Here is a 23,427-nt window from a genome sequence, read left to right on the forward strand (position 1 = left end):
TAATCTAAGGTTATCCAATGAAACTGAATGGTAGGCAATTCAGGATTGGTAATAAGAAGAATCAGAATAACAGAGTTGGAAGGGACCTTGTAGTCATCTAGTCTAACCCCCCACCCAAGCAGAAGACCCTACACCAAAGGTCTCTAACCTATGCGCTGTGGCCCACTACCAGGCCATGGCCTCTTGGCTGCCAGGCCACATGAGCAGTTGGAAGTGCTCATGTATGTGCGCATGTTCACCCCCCTTGCCGCAAGTGTTGTATGGGTGGCGGTAGCATCATTAGTATCACGCGGGCAGTGCTGGTGCCATGAACCTTGTGCGGGGGCGGCATCACGCAAGTGGCAGGTAGGTTGTGGCACAATTCTCACGCAGGGGCAGTGGTGCGATCCTCGTGCAGGGACAGCATTGCTGCGGGCCACAATGTGATCCTTGTGCTGGTGATAGCATCGCTGTGAGCCTGGCAGCAGGCTCACAGGTGCCTCTGTTGCTGAGAGTCTCGTTCGCATGCTCAAAGCTCCATTTGCGCGGTGCATATGCTCATAGCCTGTTTGTATGTGCGCATACATATGTGGCCACATTCATGTTTGCGCATGTGCACATAAGGCACCTGCCCTACCCTCTCTCACCAGGCCACCAACCCCACAGACCCCTGCCCTAAACCATTTATAATAATAATAATAAAGTTGGAAGGGACGTTGGAGGTCATCTAGTCCAACCCCCTGCTCAGGCAGGAAATTATACCATTTCAGACAAATGGCGGTCCAGTCTCTTCTTTAAAACTTCCAGTGTTGGAACATTCACCACTTCTGGAGGCAGGTTGTTCCACTGGTTAATTGTTCTAACTGTCAGGAAATTTCTCCTTAGTTCTAGGTTGCTTCTCTCTCTGGTTAGTTTCCATCCATTGCTTCTTGTTCTGCCTTCAGGTGCCTTGGAAAATAGCTTGACTCCCTCTTCTTTGTGGCAGCCCCTGAGATATTGGAACACTGCTATCATGTCCCCCCTCGTCCTTCTCCTCATTGAACTAAACATACTCAATTCCATCAGCCTTTCCTTATATGTTTTAGCCTCCAGTCCCCTAATCATTTTGTTGCTCTTCTATGCACTTTTTCTAGAGTCTCGGCCTATTTTTTATAGTGTGGAGACAAAATTGATTGCAGTATTCTAGGTGTGGTTTACTAAGGCTTTATAGAGTGGTATTAGTACCTTAGGTGATCTTGATTGAATCCCTCTGTTAATGCAACTTAGGATTGCACTGGCTTTTTGGCTGCTGCAGATCACTCATGTGATCTTGATTGAATCCCTCTGTTGGCTCATATTTATTTGATTGTCCACTAAAACTCTAAGATCCCTCTCACAGTTACTGCTATTAAGCCTGGTTTCGCCCAATCTATATGCATTCTTTTGGTTTTTCCTACCTAAGTGTAAGACTTTACTTTTCCTTTACATTGAATTTTATTTTGTTAGGGCCCAGTGTTCAAGTTTGTCAAGATCCGTCAAGATCTTGAGCCAGTCATCTAGGGCAGGCATGTCAAACTGCTGGCCCGCAGGCCAGATGCATGATGCCGAAACCATGCCCACCCCATTGTCAGCAATGGGAAAAAAGTTGCGATACGTCGCACAATGTCACGTGATGTCGCAAGCTTGACTTACCTGATCTAGGGTGTTGGCTATTCCTGCCAGCTTAGTATCATCTGCAAATGTGATAAGTTTACCTTCTATTCCCTCTTCTAAGTTATTTATGAGGATGTTGAAGAGTACTGGGCCTAGGACAGAACCTTGTGTACCCACTGCTTACTTCCTTCCATATAGATGTAGTACCATTAAGGACTACTTATTGAGTATGGTTTGTCAGCCAGTTAAAAATCCATTTGGTGGTGATGCTGTTTATCCCACTTTTTTAAGCTTTCTAAGTAGGTTGTGGTCTACTTTGTCAAATGTCTTGCTAAAGTCTAAGTATACTATGTCCATTGCATTTCGCTGGTCTACTAATTTAGTTACTTGGTCAAAGAATGAAATAAGGTTGGTTTGGTACGATCTGTTTTTAACAAACCCATTCTGGCTTCTAGTTACAACTTTGTTTGTTTCTAGATGTTTGCAGATCTGTTTTTTTATTATCTTTTCCAATATCTTCCCAGGTATTGATGTTTGGCTGATTGGTCTGTAGATTCCTGGGTCTGTTTTTTTTTCCCCTTTCTTGAAGATGGGAACCACATCAGCTCTTTTCCAATCCTCTGGTAGTTCCCCGGTGCTCCAGGATTTTTTGAAAGAGGTGGTTCAGTGGTTCTGAGATGACATTTGCCAGCTTCTTCAGAATTTTGGGATGTAAGCCATCAGGTCTTGTGCTTGGTATCCTGCGTAGATAAATGATGGAATTCGTTGCAAAAAGCTCAAAGCGTTTTTTAGGTCAGCAACATCTAAAATGTTCTTCAAATTCATCTTCTGGATACTTCATGGATTTCATGGGGTACAGAAGCAACTTTTAATTGTTTTTTCCAGGAAAGGATTTTCAACTTTCCAATTTAGCTTACAGCTTTGCAATTGCCTGATAATTTTTCCTCTAAGTTCTAACCAGTCTAACTCAGGTCAGGTCAGCCAGGTGCTGCATCCACTGAGGTCAATTATATTTCAGGCAATATAAATATGTACATAGTTGCTTGCCCAGCTGGATTGCTGTTTTATATTTAATTTGACTTTAATGTGAAAAGGAGCACGCTTTAATTTTATTACAAATGCAACAGAAGAATGCAGACTGAAGTCCCTCAAAGAGTTCTAGTTCTGTTGAGCAGTGTTGAGCTTCAGATTTATTGACTCCGATCTAGACAGCAGATATACTGGTATTTTGCCAACAGCTTCAAAGGCAAAATGGCCTGCTATGCAGACCTCAGACAACAGAGATCAACTGAATTTGTGTCTTCATTTTCACCACCAGAATGGCCAATCAGGATTGGACACAAAAAGAACTGATGAAGGACTAGCCTCACTAACCTGCAACAATCAGACACCAGCTTGATGAAAATCAGTAAGACCATGCATGGGGTTGTTAATGAGCCCAAGCTAAAACAGAACTAATGGTGGTGTCCATGCCTCAGTTCTGTCAGGGTCTATGTCAGTGGTGGCAAACCTATGGCATGGGTGCCAGAGGTGGCACTCAGAGTCCTCTCTGTGGGCATGTGTGCTGTCGCCCCAGTCCTAGGCCTTCAGCTGGGTTTTATAAAATCTTTTCACTTTAGGCCTCCATTGCCGTGTGCATAAAAAAAAAAGTTCAATCAGTCAATTTCAACTTCTTCAGGAAAAAAAAGATCTTGCAAAATTGGAATTGATTGATTGAACTTTTTAGTCCCACCCAGTCTGCCGTTACCACCGCAGCCACGCCCACCCAATGGGCCATGCCCACCCTGCACTCGACGATGCATAAGTGGGTTTTGGGTTGCAGTTTGGGCACTTGGTCTCTAAAAGGTTCGCCATCACTGCTCTATGTTAAAAGGAAAAAGAAAAAAGGGAAAAGAAATGTTTTGACTCACACTTCCAGCCCTGCAGGCAGATGGGAATGACACACCAAGTACAATCCCTATTTTATTACTGGAATTTGGCTGGAGTGAAACAGTTAAATTATACCCTTAAGAGAAGTAGATTTAACAGCCACAATTCCCTGGCTGGTAGCCCAGAGTGCCTTCCTGCAGCTAAGCTGGTGGGCGCTGCCTAGAATGACAGGGTTGCTGGCAGGCACAGAGGATCTGCAAGAGGCTGTATTTCTGGCTAGGCATGTGACAGCAATGAGGCCTTGAAATGTAAGTTTAATTTAGATCCATAATCCTGGAAACTGTGTGACGTGGCAGTTTTTCTCTTTCCCTTACAGATTAAACTAAAATCACTTGGCAGATAAAACTCAAGAAAGATAGCAATAAACAATTTAGTTAGAGCTCATCCCATCCTATCCTATCCTATCCTATCCTATCCTATCCCATCCCATCCCATCCCAACACACACACACACAGAGAGAGAGAGAGAGAGAGAGAGAGGGAGAGAGAGAGAGAGAGAGAGTCAGGAAACTCCAACAAGAGAGAGAGAATACAGAAGACAGAGACTTTGTAGCAGGAACTTTATGGCCTGCACGTTTTCCAGGCTAGAATCAGAATACAGAATATAGAATAACAAAACAGAACAACAGAATAACAGAATGAAACACAACAACAGAATAATGGAAACAGAATTAACAAAATAAAACAGAATAAACAGAATAGGAGCATAACAGAGTTGGAGGCCTATTCTGCCGAATGAGAAAGTCAAGAAAGAAGCCTTTAATCTGACATTAGTGTTCCAACTTCAGTTCTTCCCATGTACCTGACTCCCATATGGAAGGTTTCAATTCTTGCAAGCAGAAGCAGGAGGCACTTTATTCCCTCTTTACTTTACAGGATTTTTAGCAGTTCAAATGGCATTTCAAAGCGCTTAGTGTCAAAGCTATGAACGCGGCTGCCTTTAGGACCACTGCATGCCTTTAGCTTGCCTACAGAAGAGGGAGGGGAGATGGGGAGAGAGTGGAATCCACAGGTGATTTATCATCATGATAAAAGTGAAAGTTTTCTTTTGGCAAACCAAAAATGCTTTTATAACAATTATTGGGAATTCTATTGGACAGTGTGACTTGACCGGTCAGAGGAGAGGAGGAGAGCTACTTTTTTAATTAATCACTTCCCACCTTTTCATTGGAGCCAGCTTTTGCTTTCTAACTTGGCGCTATGATTCAGCCCATTAAAGATAACATTAGAGGACTTTTTGACTCCGGTGTGTTTCTTGGTGGGGATTTCAGGTGGAGGTTGACACTTAGGATGATTTGTGACAAATTGGGCTAGGAGATTTTTGTATCTAGAAAGGCAGCATTTTAATGTGTGACCAAAATATAACTCTCTTTCCTAATACCTAGTACTTTACAGGAGTTTAATCAAATTAGGATTATCACTAGAGATGTGGTTTCTGAACAGAAGAGCCTATATCAGAATAACTTTTAGAGTATACTCTAATAAAGGACAGTTTTTTCACATGCAGTAAGTCTGAATCATTTTTCCAGCTCAATATTCAAGAATGAACATAACTTAATAAATATAAGGGCAAGTAAAATTAATTATCTGACTTTCTGCCTTTCACTAGCAACTGACAAAGTTGCCAGTCTCTATTATGGCTGGTAAGGCCTCCCGATATTCTGAACAGCGATGCTTTTTAATACCTTCATTTTTCAGGCTTTTTGTTAATGATATTAAACCTTAACTGATTTTATTTTACTTTTGTTGAGTCTTGTTTATTTCATGCAGTTGCCTTGAGCCTCCCCTCAGTTGAGAATTGGACAGAATGTTATCCAAGTTTGATGTTACTACAAGAAAGAAAAAAGGTTTTTTTTTTCAAACAATAAAGATTTATCCCTTAAAAAAAAATAAGTCTAAGACATAGGAAAACAATATTCTCCAGCTTAGAAGATATAATAATAAAGTTTTATGATAAGGATTTTTCCAGGGCCAAGTAACCAAAAATAAAAATAGTCAATAAGAAGTTTTTTTCCTTTGTTATGGAAAGCTCTTTTCCTCAGATAAACAAAGGCAGCTCTTTCAAAGCAGGAAAGTAATTCCAAAAGGCTTTTAACAGGAGAGTAGTTAGGCAAAGAGAGAGAGGGAAAAGTCTCACCGGGATCATCCACGATGGTTTCTTAATGCTTAGATGTTCTTTTGACTTTTGGCTAGAGCAGCTAAATGATCGGCCATGTTACTGGCTGATCTTTTTCTCCGTCGGCCCTGAGAAGCTGCCTCGGATCGCGGAAGGAGCTGCCTCCTCCCCCCGCAATCAACGAGAGGCCTCCTCATCGGTAGTCACCCCTCCAGGGTGACTTTTCAATCCGATTAAGGGTCTACCGGCAGAGGAAAAGCAGGTAGCAAAGAGAGAGAGTCTCTTCGTGTGCCTGCACCCACTGCAACCCAAAACCAGAAAAGAGATTTCACAGTTCTTTGACTTTGCTAATCTCATTCTTGGTGTCTGGAAGAGACTTTCATAGTTTACTGAGGACATCTTGTGGAGAAATTTAAAACTGCAACTGTTTCTTGTTTGTATTGGTCCAACAGCTGTTACTGGTGGGGGTGGATACTGACTAAACGTTTTGGAATATAGCCTCCACTAAAATATAACAGGATTGGATTTAGTTACTACTGAAATGGAGAAACCATATTCACAACTCAACTGTAAAGTCATACTGGAAAAAATTTATGAAGCTACTGAGGAAATATGTTCCCAAATAAGAGAGAGAACTGCAGAAATAATAAACAGAAATTCTACTGTGAACTTACAAACTGACCTTCAGACTCTATTTTATCATTCTACAGACCAAAAAGCAATAGAAGAGGAATTAATTTACATACAATCTATGGAGACTTTGGATGACCAAAAAACAATTGTAACTAAACTATCTACAATTGCAAAATTAACAGAAATGGACTTGAAATTACAACTGTTGGAGAATTATGACAACTTTGATAATCAACTACTAATTATAAAATTGGACATAATCGAGTGTTTTATCCAGCAGACAGGAGCCAGCAGATGGGAGGTCTTTTACTGACCCAAATGACATTACAAGCAATAATGGGAGATCTATTTGCTGAAATAGAGGCTTTGTTATGCAAACCTTCTTGGCATAAAAAGAAAGCCAGAATAAGACTAAAAAGAGAAATTTAAAATGATATGTAATGGATTAAAAAGGTTTTGAGAAATATGGATTGATTTAAGGACTAAGATTTAGAGTTGAAAATTTGTGATTATTAGAATATATATGTTAAACAGAGTAAGAATGTATTTTTGGGAATAATATGTTTATTTGTATGAAAATTATTTTATAATGGAATGAGAATAAGAATATGAAAGAGGTTTTTAGAAATTCGGATTGCTTTAACAACTAATTGAGTGTGTTAAGTTAGTAAGACAATGTTTTGTGTAACAATAGGTGTGTTCTTTTTTTTAGACATGATAATTATTTGAATGAGATTTAAATGCTATCTGAAGAAATAAGAGAGATTTGTGACAAAATCAATGATTTATAAGATTATGAATTAGAATATATCTGGATTAGTATTTTAGAAGGGATATCCAAAGTGATAATACATTTATCTAAGATAAAATTGGACTATGGTAACTGTAAATTAATAAAGTTCAAAACAGGATTAGGATTTATAGATATGTAATGTAGAAATGGATTATGTTAAATAGGTTATATTATTTGAGGGAAATAGAGAGGGAACATTTAATGTTTTTACTTGAGCTATTATTTTGATTTTGTTTTTGGATGATTGGTCACCTAATCACAGTGTGTCTTGAGCATTGTTGTAAAAGTTAAAAAACCAATAAAATTTATTATAAAAAAAGAAAGAAAAATGTAGCTTTAATAAACATTATTGTTTTGGAAAATGATCAACCAGGGATGTCTGCAGAGTATGGTTTTAAAAAATGCAACACAGAGCTTTAATAGAACCATCATGGCTATACATAAACCTCCTCTATGATCTTTGACTTTTTTGCCCATTATCTTCTGACACCTCTGTCAGGATGGGTTCCAGAATCTATCAGAGAAATGTGTAAACAGTGTAAGGATTTAGCTCTGATTTTAATGAGCCAATCCCTTGGTTTAGTGATGCAGATTACATTAATAATATAGCAGAATTTATTTTAAAATATTGTTATCCAGAGGTTTTGGTAACACAGCTTGTCTTTTGATCAATCCTTAAAAAAAACTTTGCCAGATAAAGATTTAATTTTGGATTACAGTATGAAGCTGAATTTTAGGATTAGAAGAGAACATTCAAATTGGCTCTGGAAATCATATATAACTTAAAATGACTGTTGACTCTTTCACCAGAGATCCAAATGGCCCATTCCCAAGCAGAGCTTGTCCCATCTTGAAAAAGGATATGGATTCACAGCACTTTTCACTAAATGCATCTTTTTGGTGTAGTGGTTAAGGCACCAGACTAGAAACTGGAAGTTCTAGTTCTGCCTTAGGCATAAAGCCAGAAGTTGGATGGTTTTGGGCCAGTCACTTTCTTTCAGCCTTAGGAAGAAGGCAAAGGCAAACCACTATGGAAATCCTGCTGAGAAAACTGAAGGGATCCATCCAGGCAGCTGCCAAGCATCAATGCTGACCTAAAAGGGACCAAAAAGGAGTATCTTGCTGAGAGATAGCAAACTCCCATTCAGCCAAGGTTTTGGAAAGCTGAAGCATCAGAAAACATGGAAATAAAGCACTTGTTAGTCTCTTGTAAACATATCCACTTTCAGTCATGGTTATGCCTCTGTTGGATCATTATGAGAAGCTATGTAGCCACATTTATACTCCAGTGATTCTAGGGCTGACAGGTAGCTGTCACACACTCTGAATCCATTCCATGCTAAAAGCTGTGCAAACACAAGGGAGCATGTCTCCCAGATAATATAATTTCAAATTAACCGTGCTTGGCGTTCAGAGATTTCAAACTGCATGGGTGTTATTGATTGATGGAAGATTAATATCAAATCCTGCTGGCACAATCCAGCTGCCAGTCCAGACTGAAGATCTGTCTCACTACTTTCTTTGCTGCCCCATTTGTTTTATTGATATTGGGTCCTACTATCTCGATTCTGAAAAAGAGAGAACCTTGCTCAGACATTATGAAATGTGAGCAGCTTATCATGGGAGTGTTCCCATTAGCCTGCTCTTGCTGACATTTTGCAAATAAGGTCTTTCTCCTGAAAATATTCACTGCAAATTTTTGTCAAGAGAAACATCTTTGCACAGGCGTGTACATATTGATTTCCCTACATACCAAATTTATATGCGCTGATATTATATGTATCTTGCACTATATGCATTTGTGCCTTGCCTTATATGCATTTGTGCTCACCTAGAAATGTTTTTCAACCATAACTCTTTAAGAAGAGTTAACTTTTAACTTCCCAAATCCCCCAGGCAACTCTACTGGCTGAAAAAGTCTGGGATTTTAAGTTCACACCTTTTAAAATTGCCAAGGTTGAAAAACATCAACCCAGAAGCTAGGTAGATAGCTTTTATTTTGCAGATATTTCCAGTGAAGACATTATCTGAGTGAGAGCAGTAAAGCAGCATGGTGGTGCTTTGGTTTTTATGATGCCTGAACTGAGCTAATGCATGGTCATCTTAGATCACTGACTTTTTTATTTATTACTAAGATCACTATGCTGTTCCAAGCTAAGCAATTCTGAGGTTACACTCCTGCCTACAGTATTAAGGTTGGGAATGTACAAAAAAATAGCATTAAAGTACAAGACAAATAATCAAAAATCCATCATGTGATCCATCATGCAGCTCCTTAACTGTAGACAAAGAATGGTCAGTTCCATCTTCAGTTTTTCTGAAAGGGCTGGGACCTCACTTATGACTATGAGCTAGCGTGAATTCTTGAATTGCCCTCGACTCCTCCCTCAAGTAAAGCATATGGAAATCATTTATGACTAGAATCTGGATTAATAGGGTTAATGGATTTCAACACACCCAGATTGTTCCTTAGCTCAAGCACACAAGCAGGATCCAATTCATTATCCCCATCCTTTCCTGCTATGAGATCTTGGCTGATGCAATCCTGACACATGGATGATGTCTTGGTGATACAAACCAGATGTACCCTCTCTTCCGCAATCAATCTTACAAATTATAGTCAACGAAGTGAAAGTCACAGCTCTCAATAGTAAAGGCGACTCCTTTACAATGTAGCGAATATCTTGTATGAATCTGATGAAACAAACTTGATTGCTTTCCACTTTGCTTTGCTTTGCATAAGCCTCCTTTTGCAGGTTATGTGTACACAATTTTGAATTTTACTTGTAAGTTCAAAAGGAATTGTCCAGGGTTTATCTGTCCAAAATGTGTTGTTGGATGATCCTCAGAATTGCTAGTTGAAAATATTGAGAAGGGAAATGCCACAATGGGGAGGAATAGATTTGGAGAACAGGAGATAAGAAAGAACTGCATTTGGCCGAACAGGAAAATGGTTGAACTGCCAAACAAATTGCAAGACCCTAGCAATCTCTGTGTGCCTTCTAGTAGCTCATCTTAAAGACTTAATCTGGTTGGAAATGAGAAACTTACTCAGCACAATATGCCTATCTTACATTTACACTACTTAAGCTTTCAGCTTCAATTCTTTCTGCATTTTAATCATTTAATAAATGGAATGAAGTGACCTGCCACAATGTTAGTTTAAAGAGTCAGCAGAAAAAAAAAATTGTACCTCAGGGTTGAAATGAGAGGTCCTTGGTGCTCCCTGAGTTGGTTGTTTACTTGTAGATATTTCATGACCCAAAATAGGTAACATAATCAGTTCTGGTAAGGACTGGAGTTCTCCATTCCCTACCAGCAGCATTGATGTTATCTAGTTTGAGTAATAAAACATCTGCAAGAAAACAACCAAGCTCAGAGAGCACCAAAGACCCCTCAGTTTAAAAGAGCCACTAGATTCTTTACTGTTGGTGCTACAGTGGAATTAAGGGCTTATTACACAAGCTAATAGAAATAGGAAGCTTCAGGGACATAATGACTGAATTGTAGAACCTGGTATGAATTTTTCTAATAGAATATTCTAAGCAGTAACATGACTCAAGCTTTTTCTAGCAAATAACTCTGACCAAAAGTGCAAGCAACTTAGGGTAAATGTCCTAAACACACAGCTTAACCTCAAAATATAGATATATCAGTGCATTGTACTTAACTTCTAGTTATTCCCTTTTAAGGTTGGTATTTGATGGCGTCAAGTACTTCAGGCAGTATGAGACTTTTTTTAAAGTTTATGTTTTTAAAACTATTCCAAATTTATTTGATAGGGCAATTCAGTAGGCTTTGCCTGCATTTGGTTTGATCAGATTAAGAACAATATCTGAAGAATTCATCATGTCACTTATCTTAATGGCTCATAGACTTTCCTTGTCTAAAGGTGATTTTTTTTCAGTTATCATAATCTATTGAATACTTTTCTGAAATTAAAAGCTAAAAATTGAATACTTTATTTGTGATGTTGCAGAGAAAAAGGAGAGAAACATCTTGTGTATTAGAATAAACATTACAGGCTTACAGAGTATACAAACGTGGTCAAACATCTTTTGTTCAAATCAATACTAAATTTAATGCCACAGAAATAGGGATTCATTAATTTCTCATAATGAAATAATCCCTTTGCAAGTTTGACATTTCACAGAAGCTTGCCAGAATCAAGGTTTAGCCAGATGTTTCATGGACTGAATCTGAACTTCAAATTAAATTTATGTAGCCACCATTTGCGTTACTGAACACACAATAAATTATGCTTACAGCTTTACATATGAGGAAAAGTTGACACAAGAGTCTGAGTTGGATCCAGACATATATCATGCTTATGGATCATCAAAATTAATGGGACTTAGGTTAATCACACATATTCTAAATCTGGAGTACCAAAAATGTTATATTTCATATATATTCCATTGCAATGCTATTTTAAACCATTCCCAGAAAGTAATGTTTATCTGCTCATTGAAGGCTATTTTCTAAAAAAAATATTTGTTCCTTAGCCTCCTTTTCCCTACAAATAACAGCTAGAAAGTTACTTGACTCTATGTGCCACACAGTTGTGGTACTATTAGTGATAAAAGACATAATAAAGATTGACTCTGAGGGAGAGGACTTAATGGCCAAGACCTTATTCTATTATCATGATCTTATTGGACTTCAACTCCCATGAGATGAAAGCCGCTAGTTGTGAGGGCACATCATTTTGATTTAATTAGAGAGCTTTTAGTATACAGGGTAATCTGTAACATAGGCACCCAGTTTTTATATACAGATCAGCCCCTAACTTATGACATTTTAAAATGTACAATCAGAAATCTTTATTGCCTGCATAGAACAGTTTTAGTCATGAAAATGGATGAAAAGAGTCTATGGGTTTATTTATTTTTCCTAAAGGCATTTTGCTGGTCTGCTCTCAGGGCAATGCAGACATTTTCCACAGTAATTCATAAATCAAGATGCACCATCCAGTTATCTACTTAAGATGGCAAAGGAGAGAATAAGGAGCCAGTCCATTGCTAAAAATTTATTCTGAAGCCTTGCTTTAAGTCTTTATTACAAAAGATGGTTTATGTTTGCCACATTATTATAAACTGAGGTTTTTTTTGTTTCTACTATTATAAAAGTAGAGTATGTTCTGAGTCATTTTAAAAAGCAGGCCAATTGTTTTGGTATATAAACTGTACATCAACAACAACAAAAAAACAAGGCACTATACATTTTTGGGATATAAATTTGGATTCAGTGAGATTTTCTAGAAATGTTTATGATAATTCTTGGTTCAGTTTAGCAGCTGAAATAGCTCTGAGACTAATACTTTTGCAATGAAAACACTCAGAATGAGGGAAGGAGGGAGGGAGGGAGGGAGAGGAAGAGGGAGAGAGGGAGAGAGAGAGAGAGAGAGAGAGAGAGAGAGAGAGAGAGAGAGAGAGAGAGAGAGAGAGAGAGAGAGAGAGAGAGAGAGCGAGAGGAGAGAGAGAGAGAGAGAGAGAGCATAAAATCAGCCATAATACAAGATAATAATAAGTCTAGCTACTTTCCTGGAACTTTCTTTACAAAAGTATTGAAAATGAATAATACAAACTGCATTGTTAAATACATCCTTCTCCTATGCGTTTACATAAATACAAATCCTTTTGAAAATCCACAGCTTGAACAAAATAACACTTTACAAAAAGAGCATTTTCAAAACCCAAATGACACGTAGTGTGGGTAGCCAAAGGATCAGCAATCAGAAAAGTTCCTGTTCAGAGTACAGAAAACATAATGTCTAAATCTGGCCTGCACTTTGGAGTTGTTGCCCACCAAATGTCTTCCAAAGATGCTTCTTGCACACTTACATTATGGTGTGACTTCAGAACAGATAGCAGAGCCTAGTAACTTCAGGCAGAATCTTTCTTTTGAGGGTGAAAACGGGCACACTACTTTGGCCAAGAGGTGCAGAAAATGTCAACAGGTCATGTTCCACTCCAGCTCCAGCCCATGACGACAATTCTGGCTCTTTCAGAAAAGCCCTTTTGCCTTTTTGAGGTTCACCTGCTTCCAGGAAGGCAGTGTGTTGTATTCTTCTCTAGTTAACTGTAATGCAGTCTGAATTAAAAACCAGAAGGCATTGAAAAGGATTAGAATGTAAGAATTAAAAAATGTAGACAAACATACAAAAGGAATACAAAGCAGAGAGATAACAGTGAGTTATTTCCTCTAGTTTACCTCAAAGTCCTCATTTGAAAGGTAGATTTCAAGATTAAGGGGGTCCACTCCCTCAGGGAGAGGCCTTGCTAAGAGATCAGCAAGTGGATAAAACTTTTGGCACAGCTTGGCCAGCACATCTTCTACCAGGATGATCTGATTAGAAGCTTCAGCATCCTGAGGAAAAAAATCAGAGATCACAGAAGAAAATAATCCAAACAGAAGCAGTAAACACAAATAAACTGAACCAAACAGTTTCACACTAAGTTTGAATTCTTCAAGGAAGCAGCCTCAATTCAACCAAGTAATCTCTACAGAGAAATCAAGTTTGTTTGTTTGTTTATTTACTTGCTTATTTACATCAAGTCAGTGTTGACTCTTGGCAACTGTCTGGACTGGTCCCTGTGGGTTAGCATCATTTTTAGACGTGGTTTGCCCTTCCCAGGGCTGAGATTTAAACACATTTCTTCTTTTTCTCTTAACTATCTTAGATACCATTTCCATTTCTTTCTAATGCTCTTATATGCTTCTATCCCATGTTCAATAGGAAGCTGCCTATTCTTTTACTGATTCTCCTGCTCTACCTGCTGCCCATCAACTTCATATCTTTGTGTCTATTAATCGGATGAGCAAATCTTGCGTACTCTAGGCCAGATTTTGCAATGATTTGTCCAGCAACCTGTTTCCCATATTACCACATATATCAAGCAACAGATCTTCTATAACACTTAGTTCTTAGAATTCTAATCCAATATCTCCAATATATCTATAGTTGGAAAAGGTTGTATACTGTAAAGTATGCATTATTTCTTCTATTCTCCCTCTCTTTTTATTTACTTTTGGTTCTAGCCTACTTCCTAGATATCAGTGGTATATAGCAGGTCATTGTACACTGTTTTTCAATATATATTGGTTGGGGAGGGGAGATATATGAGTCAGTCTCAACCCCTTTATATTTTGTATTAGGAAGCTTCAGCTGACTTTCTCTCTGCCTATGGTATGCATAGATCAATGGTCCCCAACCTTTTTGGCTCTATGGACTGGCAGCATTGGTGGCAGTAATGATGATGGGGGAGGGGAGAGAGGACATGGTTTCCCATGCACCATGTGTGGAAATTCACACACTTACGTGTGCGCTCGCCATTTGCATGGCCTGGGAGTTGGGGACCCCTGTTATAGAAAGCTATCAGAGACAGATGATATAAGGTAGCAATATTGGATGGGACCTGTAGGGTCAAAAAGGACACATTGAAGGTGTGTCAATATCATGACAATATCAAAGTCAATAAGAAATTTAATGCAAAAATTAAGGATAAGGTCTGCACTAGGAACCTCCAGCTCTCTTTTATTAGTCTTATATCTTTTTCTACTAGGCTTTTGGCAACCCTGCCTTGCTACCATGTTGGAGATTAGCTATTAAAAATGGTGCAATCTATCGATGGCTTATGTCTAGAGTTCCTCCTGTTTCTTTTTCAGCCTCCTCCCAATCTCTTCTATATTGTCTGTGATAAAATTGGCAACCACTAGGCATGTGGAAGATTAGCAGATCTGTACAAAGCCTCCAAGTTACTGATCTTGTAAAGAGACAACATTGTGAATCACTCATTCCCAATCTCCAGTTTTGCTGAATGCCGTAAGACATTCCTTACAATGTTCGGTAATTTTCCACTATTGGCTGGTCATTTTTAGACAAACTTTTAAGTCACATGACAAAATGAGAACATTTAAACAGAGAAATGTATGATTTCTAACTACTAGTAAAGGAATTTAAGCAAGAGGGAACAATGAGGATACTGGGAAAAATGAAAATTAATAAAGAATGAAAATTAATAAGATTTGGGTTCAAAAATAAATCGATGTAGAATTGTTTGTGGACTTTCCAAACACAAGACAAACCAGAGACCAGTAAATTTTCTGTTCTTTTCTGCTTTGAGGTATTTTTGCCTCCCTGAAAGTCTAATGAGGAAAGTTTTCTTGCTTACATTTCTCCATATTTTGCTCAATTTTCTCTGAAAACTTGTTCTTGCTCAGGGAATCTTTTAAACTTTTAGGAAACTCTTCAAATGAGCTAAATATTTACTGGGGTTTAATAAGCTTTTTCTTACTAGTTATTCTTTGAATATTTAATAGGACAAGAGCTTGCTTGGCAAATGCAAATATTGCTTTATCAAGAATAATGTTTTATATGCCAAACCAACCTAATGTTATTTTTTTAAAAAAATACTGATCAGTTAACTAAACATACAAGTGCAATGGGCACAAGCATATCTTGAGTTCACCAAAGCATTCAACAAAGTCTCCCGTGCTATCCTAATAAAGAAGAATAAGCTGGACTATACTGCCATTATATGGAAGTAAAATTGTTAAACAATCCTACTCAGCAAATGTACATCAATGGCTCTGAATCAAATTAGAAGAAACGATTGGGTGGCCTATCACAGGGCTCAATTTCACATCCTATCCCATTCAACATATTTATAAATGCTTAGATTGAACATTAAAAATATACTGTATAATAGGCAGAAAGCAGCAATGTGAATTTCAATAGAAACAAATGCATCATCCTATATTTGGATCAAGAAAGCCAGAGACATAAATGTGAGACTGATCAGTCAAAGAATCAATGAGTCGGGGTGCTTCATACCTGAGCAGGAGCCAACACTTTTACACAAGCGAAAAAAAAAAGTAACAATATCCTACGCTGTATAAACCAAGATTTTACGTCAGGATCAAAAAAAAGTGTTTCTTTCTATTCTGCACAGATCAGACCACATCTAAAATATTGTATCCTGGCTCTAGTGTCATATTTTAGGGTGAGCCTTGACAAACTGGGCTACCAGAAAGAAATATGGTAACAGAGGAAACATTTACAGAGAATAGTTGGAAACACTAGCTATGTTTAATCTGGAAAAAAGAAATTTGTGAAAAGACATGATAGCTGTCTTCAAATATTTGAAGGGGTGAAAATAACACTTGACTTGCTTAATTATTCCAGAATAAAGGAAAAGAATAGTTGGATCTATATTACAAGGAAGCAGATTTTGATTGGACAAACAGAATTTTCTACTGTAATAGCTGTCTGATAGATGGCCTTGAAAAGGGAGGACATCCTTTTGCTGGAGATGTTTAAAGAAAGGCTGGAAGACCATCTGTCAGGGATTCAGCAATAGTGTTTATTTTTTTTAATCTTTGCAGGGGGTTGTTCGAGATGATCTCAAAGAATCCTTACATTTTATGATTCTATAAAAAGATCTCTGGCATCAGATTCTCTTTAATTGGCTCAGTCTTAAGTTTCATACTTTATTTACAAATTAATATTCTTTTGTAGTTATCTTAAATTTTTATTTTAGCCTTCATATTTCTAAATAAAGCATTCTATTATATCACAAGGAAAAAGGTGCAACTTTCGCAAACTCCAGTTTTTCCACAAACAACAAATCCATTTCCTGAGAAAGATAAGGAGTAGCTCCTGGCCCACAATTTAATAGGCTTTTAGTCCATTGTTATTTTATCACTAAAATATTTCCTTGAGGCTTGGAAAATTAATGAATAGGTAATAAAACATCAGTTGGAATACATCTCCTCCCTATTGTTTTAAACTCACTGCCCTGAAAAGCTTCAAATACCCTATCCAGGTTAATCCCCTGGATTAACCTACCATGATGTTCTAGCATGTCCAAATGCAGATTAGAAAACTGAGAAAGTTGAACAGAAAAGTTCATTTACCATTTCGGTGATTTCAGCAATGTCATCTCTGTGTTCCCAGCTGGGAAACATATTAGTAAATGTCAAAGGCTCAAGACCAGCATGGATTAGATAAGATTTAGGAGGATTCTTCACGTTCTTTCCTATACATTAAGAAAAAAGTGTTAATACACAAAATAAATTAATTACTTACTACAATTCCTAGTAAGGTGATTTTTTTTTTTTGCAAAATCAGAATATTCAGGTCTGATAAGTTCAAAATTTCCATGTATCTAGGCAACTCTTTGGGTATTGCTCCAAGGGTTCCTATTACTATTTGTACAATCATTGATTTCTTCCTCCTCAATTTGCAGATCATAATATTTTGTTATTTTTTTCTAGCTGTTTCTCCTTAATTCGTGCATCATCTGGTATTGCAATATCAATGAACCAGACTTTTTTCTTTTCCACAGTAGTGATGTCAGGCATGTTGTGGGCCAGTTGTATCTGTTTGGATTCAAAAGACTCATAGGATCTTAACTTGCTCATTTTCAAGAACTTTGTCAATCTGGTGTTCCCGGTAATTCTTGTGGCATTTGAACCCAAACTTTTGGCAAAACTTCCAATGTATGATTTTGGCAACTCAATCAGGACATTGTAGATAATCAGTTTGTGAGATTTTGTTATTATTATTTAAAAAGTAATGTTCATGTTTCAGAACACTTTATATGCTAAATTTCAAGGATCTAGATAACCAATCATTTAGGAAATTCAATACATGAAGGGTTGAGATGCTTGGATGAAAAATAAAAAATAAATATAATAAATGTGATTCTATGGCACAACATTACATAAGTAAAATGCTGTAATTTATTATACTTTGTTACAGATAAATATTTACAGATGTCGTTCCCTTATATCATAATTCAAGATTTTTTGAACAACATGTAATGCTAAAACCTTTTACACTCATCAGGAAAGATGTTTTTTCTTTTTTTTCTAGATATGATAATACTCGAATAATTACCATTTTGTTGTAAAAATGATACAAATGTTAATGTGGCATTTGTTAGGGGTTTTTTTTAAACATGAAATGTCACATTATATATTGTGTTAAGTAGCAGTTAGCTAGTAACAATTCATTTGAATTTGCATTTAATTTTTATGATTAATGAAAAGTAACCTGGTGTTCACATATAGCTAAGGAAGGTCCTTGAATCCAGCAGGGAATATTCTATAACTCCATTATGTTTTCTATTTTGATATGCAGTTCTGCTAAAATTCATTTGGCTATTCATTTGGTGTCTTCACACGTCATCCTTAGTGAATCGTGCAAACCAGCATCAGCATTTCCTGCATCGTATGAGGGGAGCACATCTTTCTCCTTCTGTCCTACCCACTTTTTACATAGGCACAATTGAGAATGTTTTAACAAGCTGCATCACTGTCTGGTTTGGGGGCAGCAGAGCCTCAGATAGAAGCTCCATACAGAGATTGATAAGGGCAGCAGGGAAGATCATAGGAAGTTCGCTCCCTTGTATTCAGGATGTGCTTATAAGCGCTGTGTGCTTAGAGCTCAAAGCATTGTTAAAGACCCCACACACCCACTTTACCGTTTCTGTTGCTCCCCTCTGGGAGGAGGTTTCAGAGTATTTCTAGCAGGACTATCCTATTCTGTAATAGCTTTGTTCCCTATGCCATCCCTCTGGTAAACTCGCAAGATTTGTTTTTCTTCCCTTTGCACATGTATACATAACCCAAACTAGACTGTGTTGTTTCTCTGTGTCACATAATATAAGTGAGTATATGCACAATTCTGTATTTATTTATTTTTGTCATATATAGGTAGCCTATATTGGAGGTGATGACCCTTTGAGAGTTGTGTGCAACAAAACTTTATTTTAATGTGTGCCAATTACTGTACATTCAAAGTGACAATAAAGTTATTATTCTATTCTATTCTATTCTATTCTATTCTATTCTATTCTATTCTATTCTATTCTATTCTATTCTATTCTATTCTATTCTATTCCATTCCATTCCATTCCATTCCATTTCTATTCTTCATGTCCAGGGCAATTTTTGAAAGTAATGTATGATTCCCAACACTTATCTGCATAATTCAGTCTTGATGATTAGTCTCAAAAAAAGTATTAATAGGATTAGAAATTTCTCCCATTCAAGGGTTCCAGAAATTGATAATGCTAGAATAAACTTTCAGAAATGTCTGAAATGTCAAGAACTCTAGGCTATTCTTAATCCTGCCAATGTTTTAGGAAGATTACTGAGAACTTACTGGAATGGTTAGGACTACCTCTTAGGGATAGAAATCTTCAGAAGTACACTCTACTCCAGCTCACACAGCAATCTAAATCTGGTTCATTGCTGTATATACTGTACCCCTTGTGTCCTCCAGCATACATTCACCATTCTCAGAAGTCAGAACTCCCAGCCTTAATATTTGAAGATTAGGAATTAAGGAGATTGTTTCATGGTGCATGTTCCCCATTCCTGCCTCCACATCATTAGCAAACTCCACCTTGATGAAACTATTTTTGGCTGCCCATTTTTCTCTCTTCCTGGCTGCATCAGCACCATTTCAAACATGCCTGTATTTATTATTACCTTTACAGTACTGTAGGACAGTCTCCATGGCACATTTCCTATCTGAAGCCCACCGGATTCGGGCAGATCCTGCGATTTTGTTTTCGACTGGCCACCAACCTTGCCAGAGGTATACTTCGTGGTGATTGTCAACAAGGAAGAGAACTGCACAGATTAAATCAGTGTTATTTTTCAAATGGCACAGGTATTCTAAAGACTACACACAAAGATTTCAGATGACCTAATCCAAAATAGATATATATATCATCTGCACATTTATAAGTTCTCTAAGTATCTGGGGCAAGACAACCTTTACTTTGGAAATAATATCAAATGGGATTCTGCAGCAATATGAAAAGGAGTTGAGAGGATGAACAGCCTCTCCACATTGTCTTACATAAGATGGACATTTTTTTTGTTATTGCATAACTGCTATCCTCGCCTTTGCAGGAAATTAGCTGCCTTTCCTAAAGTGGAATAGTGATTTCTCCTTGGAAGTCTCAGAAGAAATTCTTTAGAGAACTGTCATTTTGCCTGTTACTGTAAGTTTTGGTTCTCTATGTTAGGAATATAAATATAAATATATAAACCATTCACAAATAATGTATGGTACAAAGGCAAGGAAAATAATACTTGGCATGCTATTACACACATATTTTTCATTGTTTTCACATCTAAACAAAAGCATCTTTCTAGAAACAAGGATTTTCAGATGTTTAACATATATAATTTCATATCATTATTAATCCTGTACCCCAGATATGGGAAACTATGGTCCTTTTATGACTTGTGGACTTCAACTTCCAGAATTCCTGAGACAGTATAAAGTCCACAGCGCATAAAACGGCTATAGTTCCCTATTCCTGTACTCTACCAGCCATCTTACCTGGCTGAGGGGCTGTGTAGAGGTCTTCCTGAAGGAAGGGCATGGAATTAACCACAGAAGGGTCTCTTGATGGATAAATATACTCAGTGGCTGAAAATTCTCCTGATGAACTTCCAAAGATAAATAGGCGAGGTGTAAAATTAAACTTTCCAGGATCTTTAAAAAGAAAACAAGATGTTTAAATTAGAAAAGTACATACAATATGGATGTTACATTTTTTTCTGCCCAAATCTTATAAAAATGAATAATGGCAATAGGTGAATAGGATTAATGTAGATGTAAGTTCTTGAAAACATAATCTGACTGCCTTACTTTCATTGTACTTCTTTGCAAAGAGTAGCTTTTTAAATAACTTAATATGGATATAATACATTGATATACTTTCTTTTATGAAACAGATCAGTTGATTCCCACATTAGTTTCCTTTTTTTTCAGAAAGTCTTATGAAAACTCCTATCTATTTTTATATATAAATTTCTATAACATACGGATTTTATAGGTTCTCCTCCCTAATGTACTTATTTTACTTCAATACATTCATTTTGATTTGCAGATTTTTAATTTTTTAAATTTCAACCTATGGAGATCTGTAAAAATCGAACAATACTTTCTTTCCAGTCAAGATATTGCTTGGGTTCAGTAAAAACACTTTATATAAAAATATGATCCAATACATTTTGATCACATTCCTAAGTTTTGACAGATACTGATTTTTAAAAAGGCTAATGAGACTTAAAAGATCTTGGCCATCTTAAAGACATCCCAAGAAAACAACCCTAACCCTACCTTGCAACATGCAGTCATAGGCTTTTCGGTCTCTTCTTCCTAAGGCATCCCAGAATCCCATTGGCTCTGTTCCTTCATCATATTCATGTATTGTCACTTTGCTACTACTGTGCAATCCTGCTTCCAACGGACATCTACAATGCAATTATCAGTCCGTTAGATTCAGAATTAGTAATGTAGCATAATTCATACCAAGAACCAATCATTTTGAGAGAAATCTAAGGAGGAACTCAGGAAAAACTCTTGCTAAGCTTCATCATTTCTCTTATCTCTTTTCATAAAAGGACATATGTTCCATTTTGCAAGTGATGCACATTTAACCACATAGGCTGTATTGGTTTTCCAATTTAAGGACAAAAATGCAGTCCTTCTGAGTCATTCCCAAGGTCCAGCAGTCAGGTCTCTAAAGTGTTCAATCAGATGCTGCTGCAAAGCCCTCTAACGAATTGTGAATACTGCTCTTCTTTTATAATGCTGGACTGACTTCTGAATATAGAACTTCGATAAAATCCTCACAACTATTAAATGTTAATAGAAAGACTTCAAAAGTTGGATATAATTTGTTTTTAATCAATTTGTTAGTGAACAGCAAAATTTGTGGCAGCCAATAAATGCTATAAAGTAATTATTCATCGTATGAAAAGAAAAACATTTTTATTCATTCAAAATCTAGATGAGTTCCAGTTTAAAGAAACAGATAGGGAAAAGCTTTACTTAATTCAACTTCTCCCCACCATTAGTAATAAGACAATTACAGAGTTAAAAAGTGTTAAAGCTTAAAGAACAATGGACTACAATTGGGAAGATTAAGGCTCAAATTCTCCATTAGCTGGTGAGAAGACTTCAGCCTGACCCATTTCATGGGATTGTTGAGAAGCTAAATGGAACATTAAATTCAGGTACAGTATAAACATCTTGAATTTCTTGGAGCAATGGCAATGAATAAAGATGATATAGAAGGGTTTATTGACTTTGCTATTTTTAATTTTAATTATATATGTATATGAAGTCATATCTGTATAGTGAAGTGGAAAAATATTTGAAGCCAGTTTAGAAATCTCTTACATAAGTAGCATAATTTTAAATACTACCCTAGTGCATAATTATTTTTCATCCCCTGCTAGAGTTGATAAGTATGAGTTCTACAAAAGTAACTATAGAGCAATGGTTTTTCTACTTACTGTTCTTTTATTTTGTTGGACGCTGTTCTTCCTACTTCCTTCGTATGTGGCTGGGCTTTGCATCCATGCCACAAATAAATAAGGGCTTTGTTGATATTGAGAACAATCATTGAAGTCCTAGATCTCAGGCTGCTGCAGTGGCAGGCTACTTCAAGCAAGTTCCCTTCAACAGGAACTTCTCCTCGAACGCAATACAGTCGCCAATCACCTGCAGCAGACATTAAAGACACAGATTTATTATTCACCTATCAAATTGGCTTATAAATTAATCTACAAATTTCTCTTGGACAAACTAAAATCAGTAGAAACTGTTTATGTAATGAATCTGCATTTTTCTTTCTTTGCACCTTGATTGTAGATGTGCCAATTCCACAATAATGATCTCCTATCTGAACAAACTATCAGGGTGTCATAAAAGTAGAGGTTAAAGTTCAGTAAGTTACGTTATACTGAATCAAGCATAGGGTTACTTATTTCAACACTGTTTATCCACTGACTGGCAGTGGCTTATTCACATGTTTATAAGGGAACTTTTCCTTATTTATTTATTGAATTTATATTACTGCTAAATGGCAGTATCAAAACAATAAATATTGCCATGAAATAGCCAAGAAAGCAGCAATATACAGTGGGGTAGAGGTGAAGTCTTCATTTAATCCACTAACTACCTCCAGCCTGAAATGCCTCATTGGACTACAAAGCCAAGAGTGTGGGGCAAGATCTCATCTTTCGTGGCACAGGAGCGCAGAGCCACAGTCTCCTTGACCCCACCAGTTGGAATTCCTTGACTGATGGGGCATGCAACATGCCAGTTTTGATCATATGGGAGAGTGGGCCAAACCGACTGAAATGAAATGGTTCCTCAATTAACCTGGATCCTTGCCATAAAGTGCTTTGAAAAATACCTTGAACTGAACCTGGAAGCAAATGGGCAACCAGTACCTGGGGATTAATTGGGCCACCATAGGGGCTCCCAAACTGTCCACACTGCTGCATTCTCTGCCAACTATAAC

General features: G+C 37.2%; 1 protein-coding gene across 31 annotated transcripts in view; it reads right to left on the minus strand.

Moving 5' to 3' along the window:
• Positions 1-11,019: 11,019 nt before the first annotated feature.
• SVIL (supervillin) overlaps positions 11,020-23,427 on the minus strand; it is a 118,706-nt gene continuing 106,298 nt past the window's right edge. For all 31 annotated transcript variants that reach the window (XM_039344121.1, XM_039344124.1, XM_039344127.1 and 28 more), the window contains 7 exons: positions 22,415-22,622; positions 21,234-21,367; positions 20,448-20,603; positions 19,583-19,726; positions 17,000-17,121; positions 13,295-13,450; positions 11,020-13,174 (listed from right to left, as the gene is read on the minus strand). In XM_039344121.1, the coding sequence (XP_039200055.1) occupies positions 13,088-13,174; positions 13,295-13,450; positions 17,000-17,121; positions 19,583-19,726; positions 20,448-20,603; positions 21,234-21,367; positions 22,415-22,622 (1,007 nt within the window). In that variant the 3' untranslated portion in view covers positions 11,020-13,087. The remainder of the gene's footprint in view (positions 13,175-13,294; positions 13,451-16,999; positions 17,122-19,582; positions 19,727-20,447; positions 20,604-21,233; positions 21,368-22,414; positions 22,623-23,427) is intronic.

The sequence above is a fragment of the Crotalus tigris genome, unplaced genomic scaffold (assembly GCF_016545835.1).
Source record: "Crotalus tigris isolate CLP2741 ecotype Arizona unplaced genomic scaffold, ASM1654583v1 scf7180000017890.1996003, whole genome shotgun sequence".
Taxonomy (NCBI): Eukaryota; Metazoa; Chordata; class Lepidosauria; order Squamata; family Viperidae; genus Crotalus; species Crotalus tigris.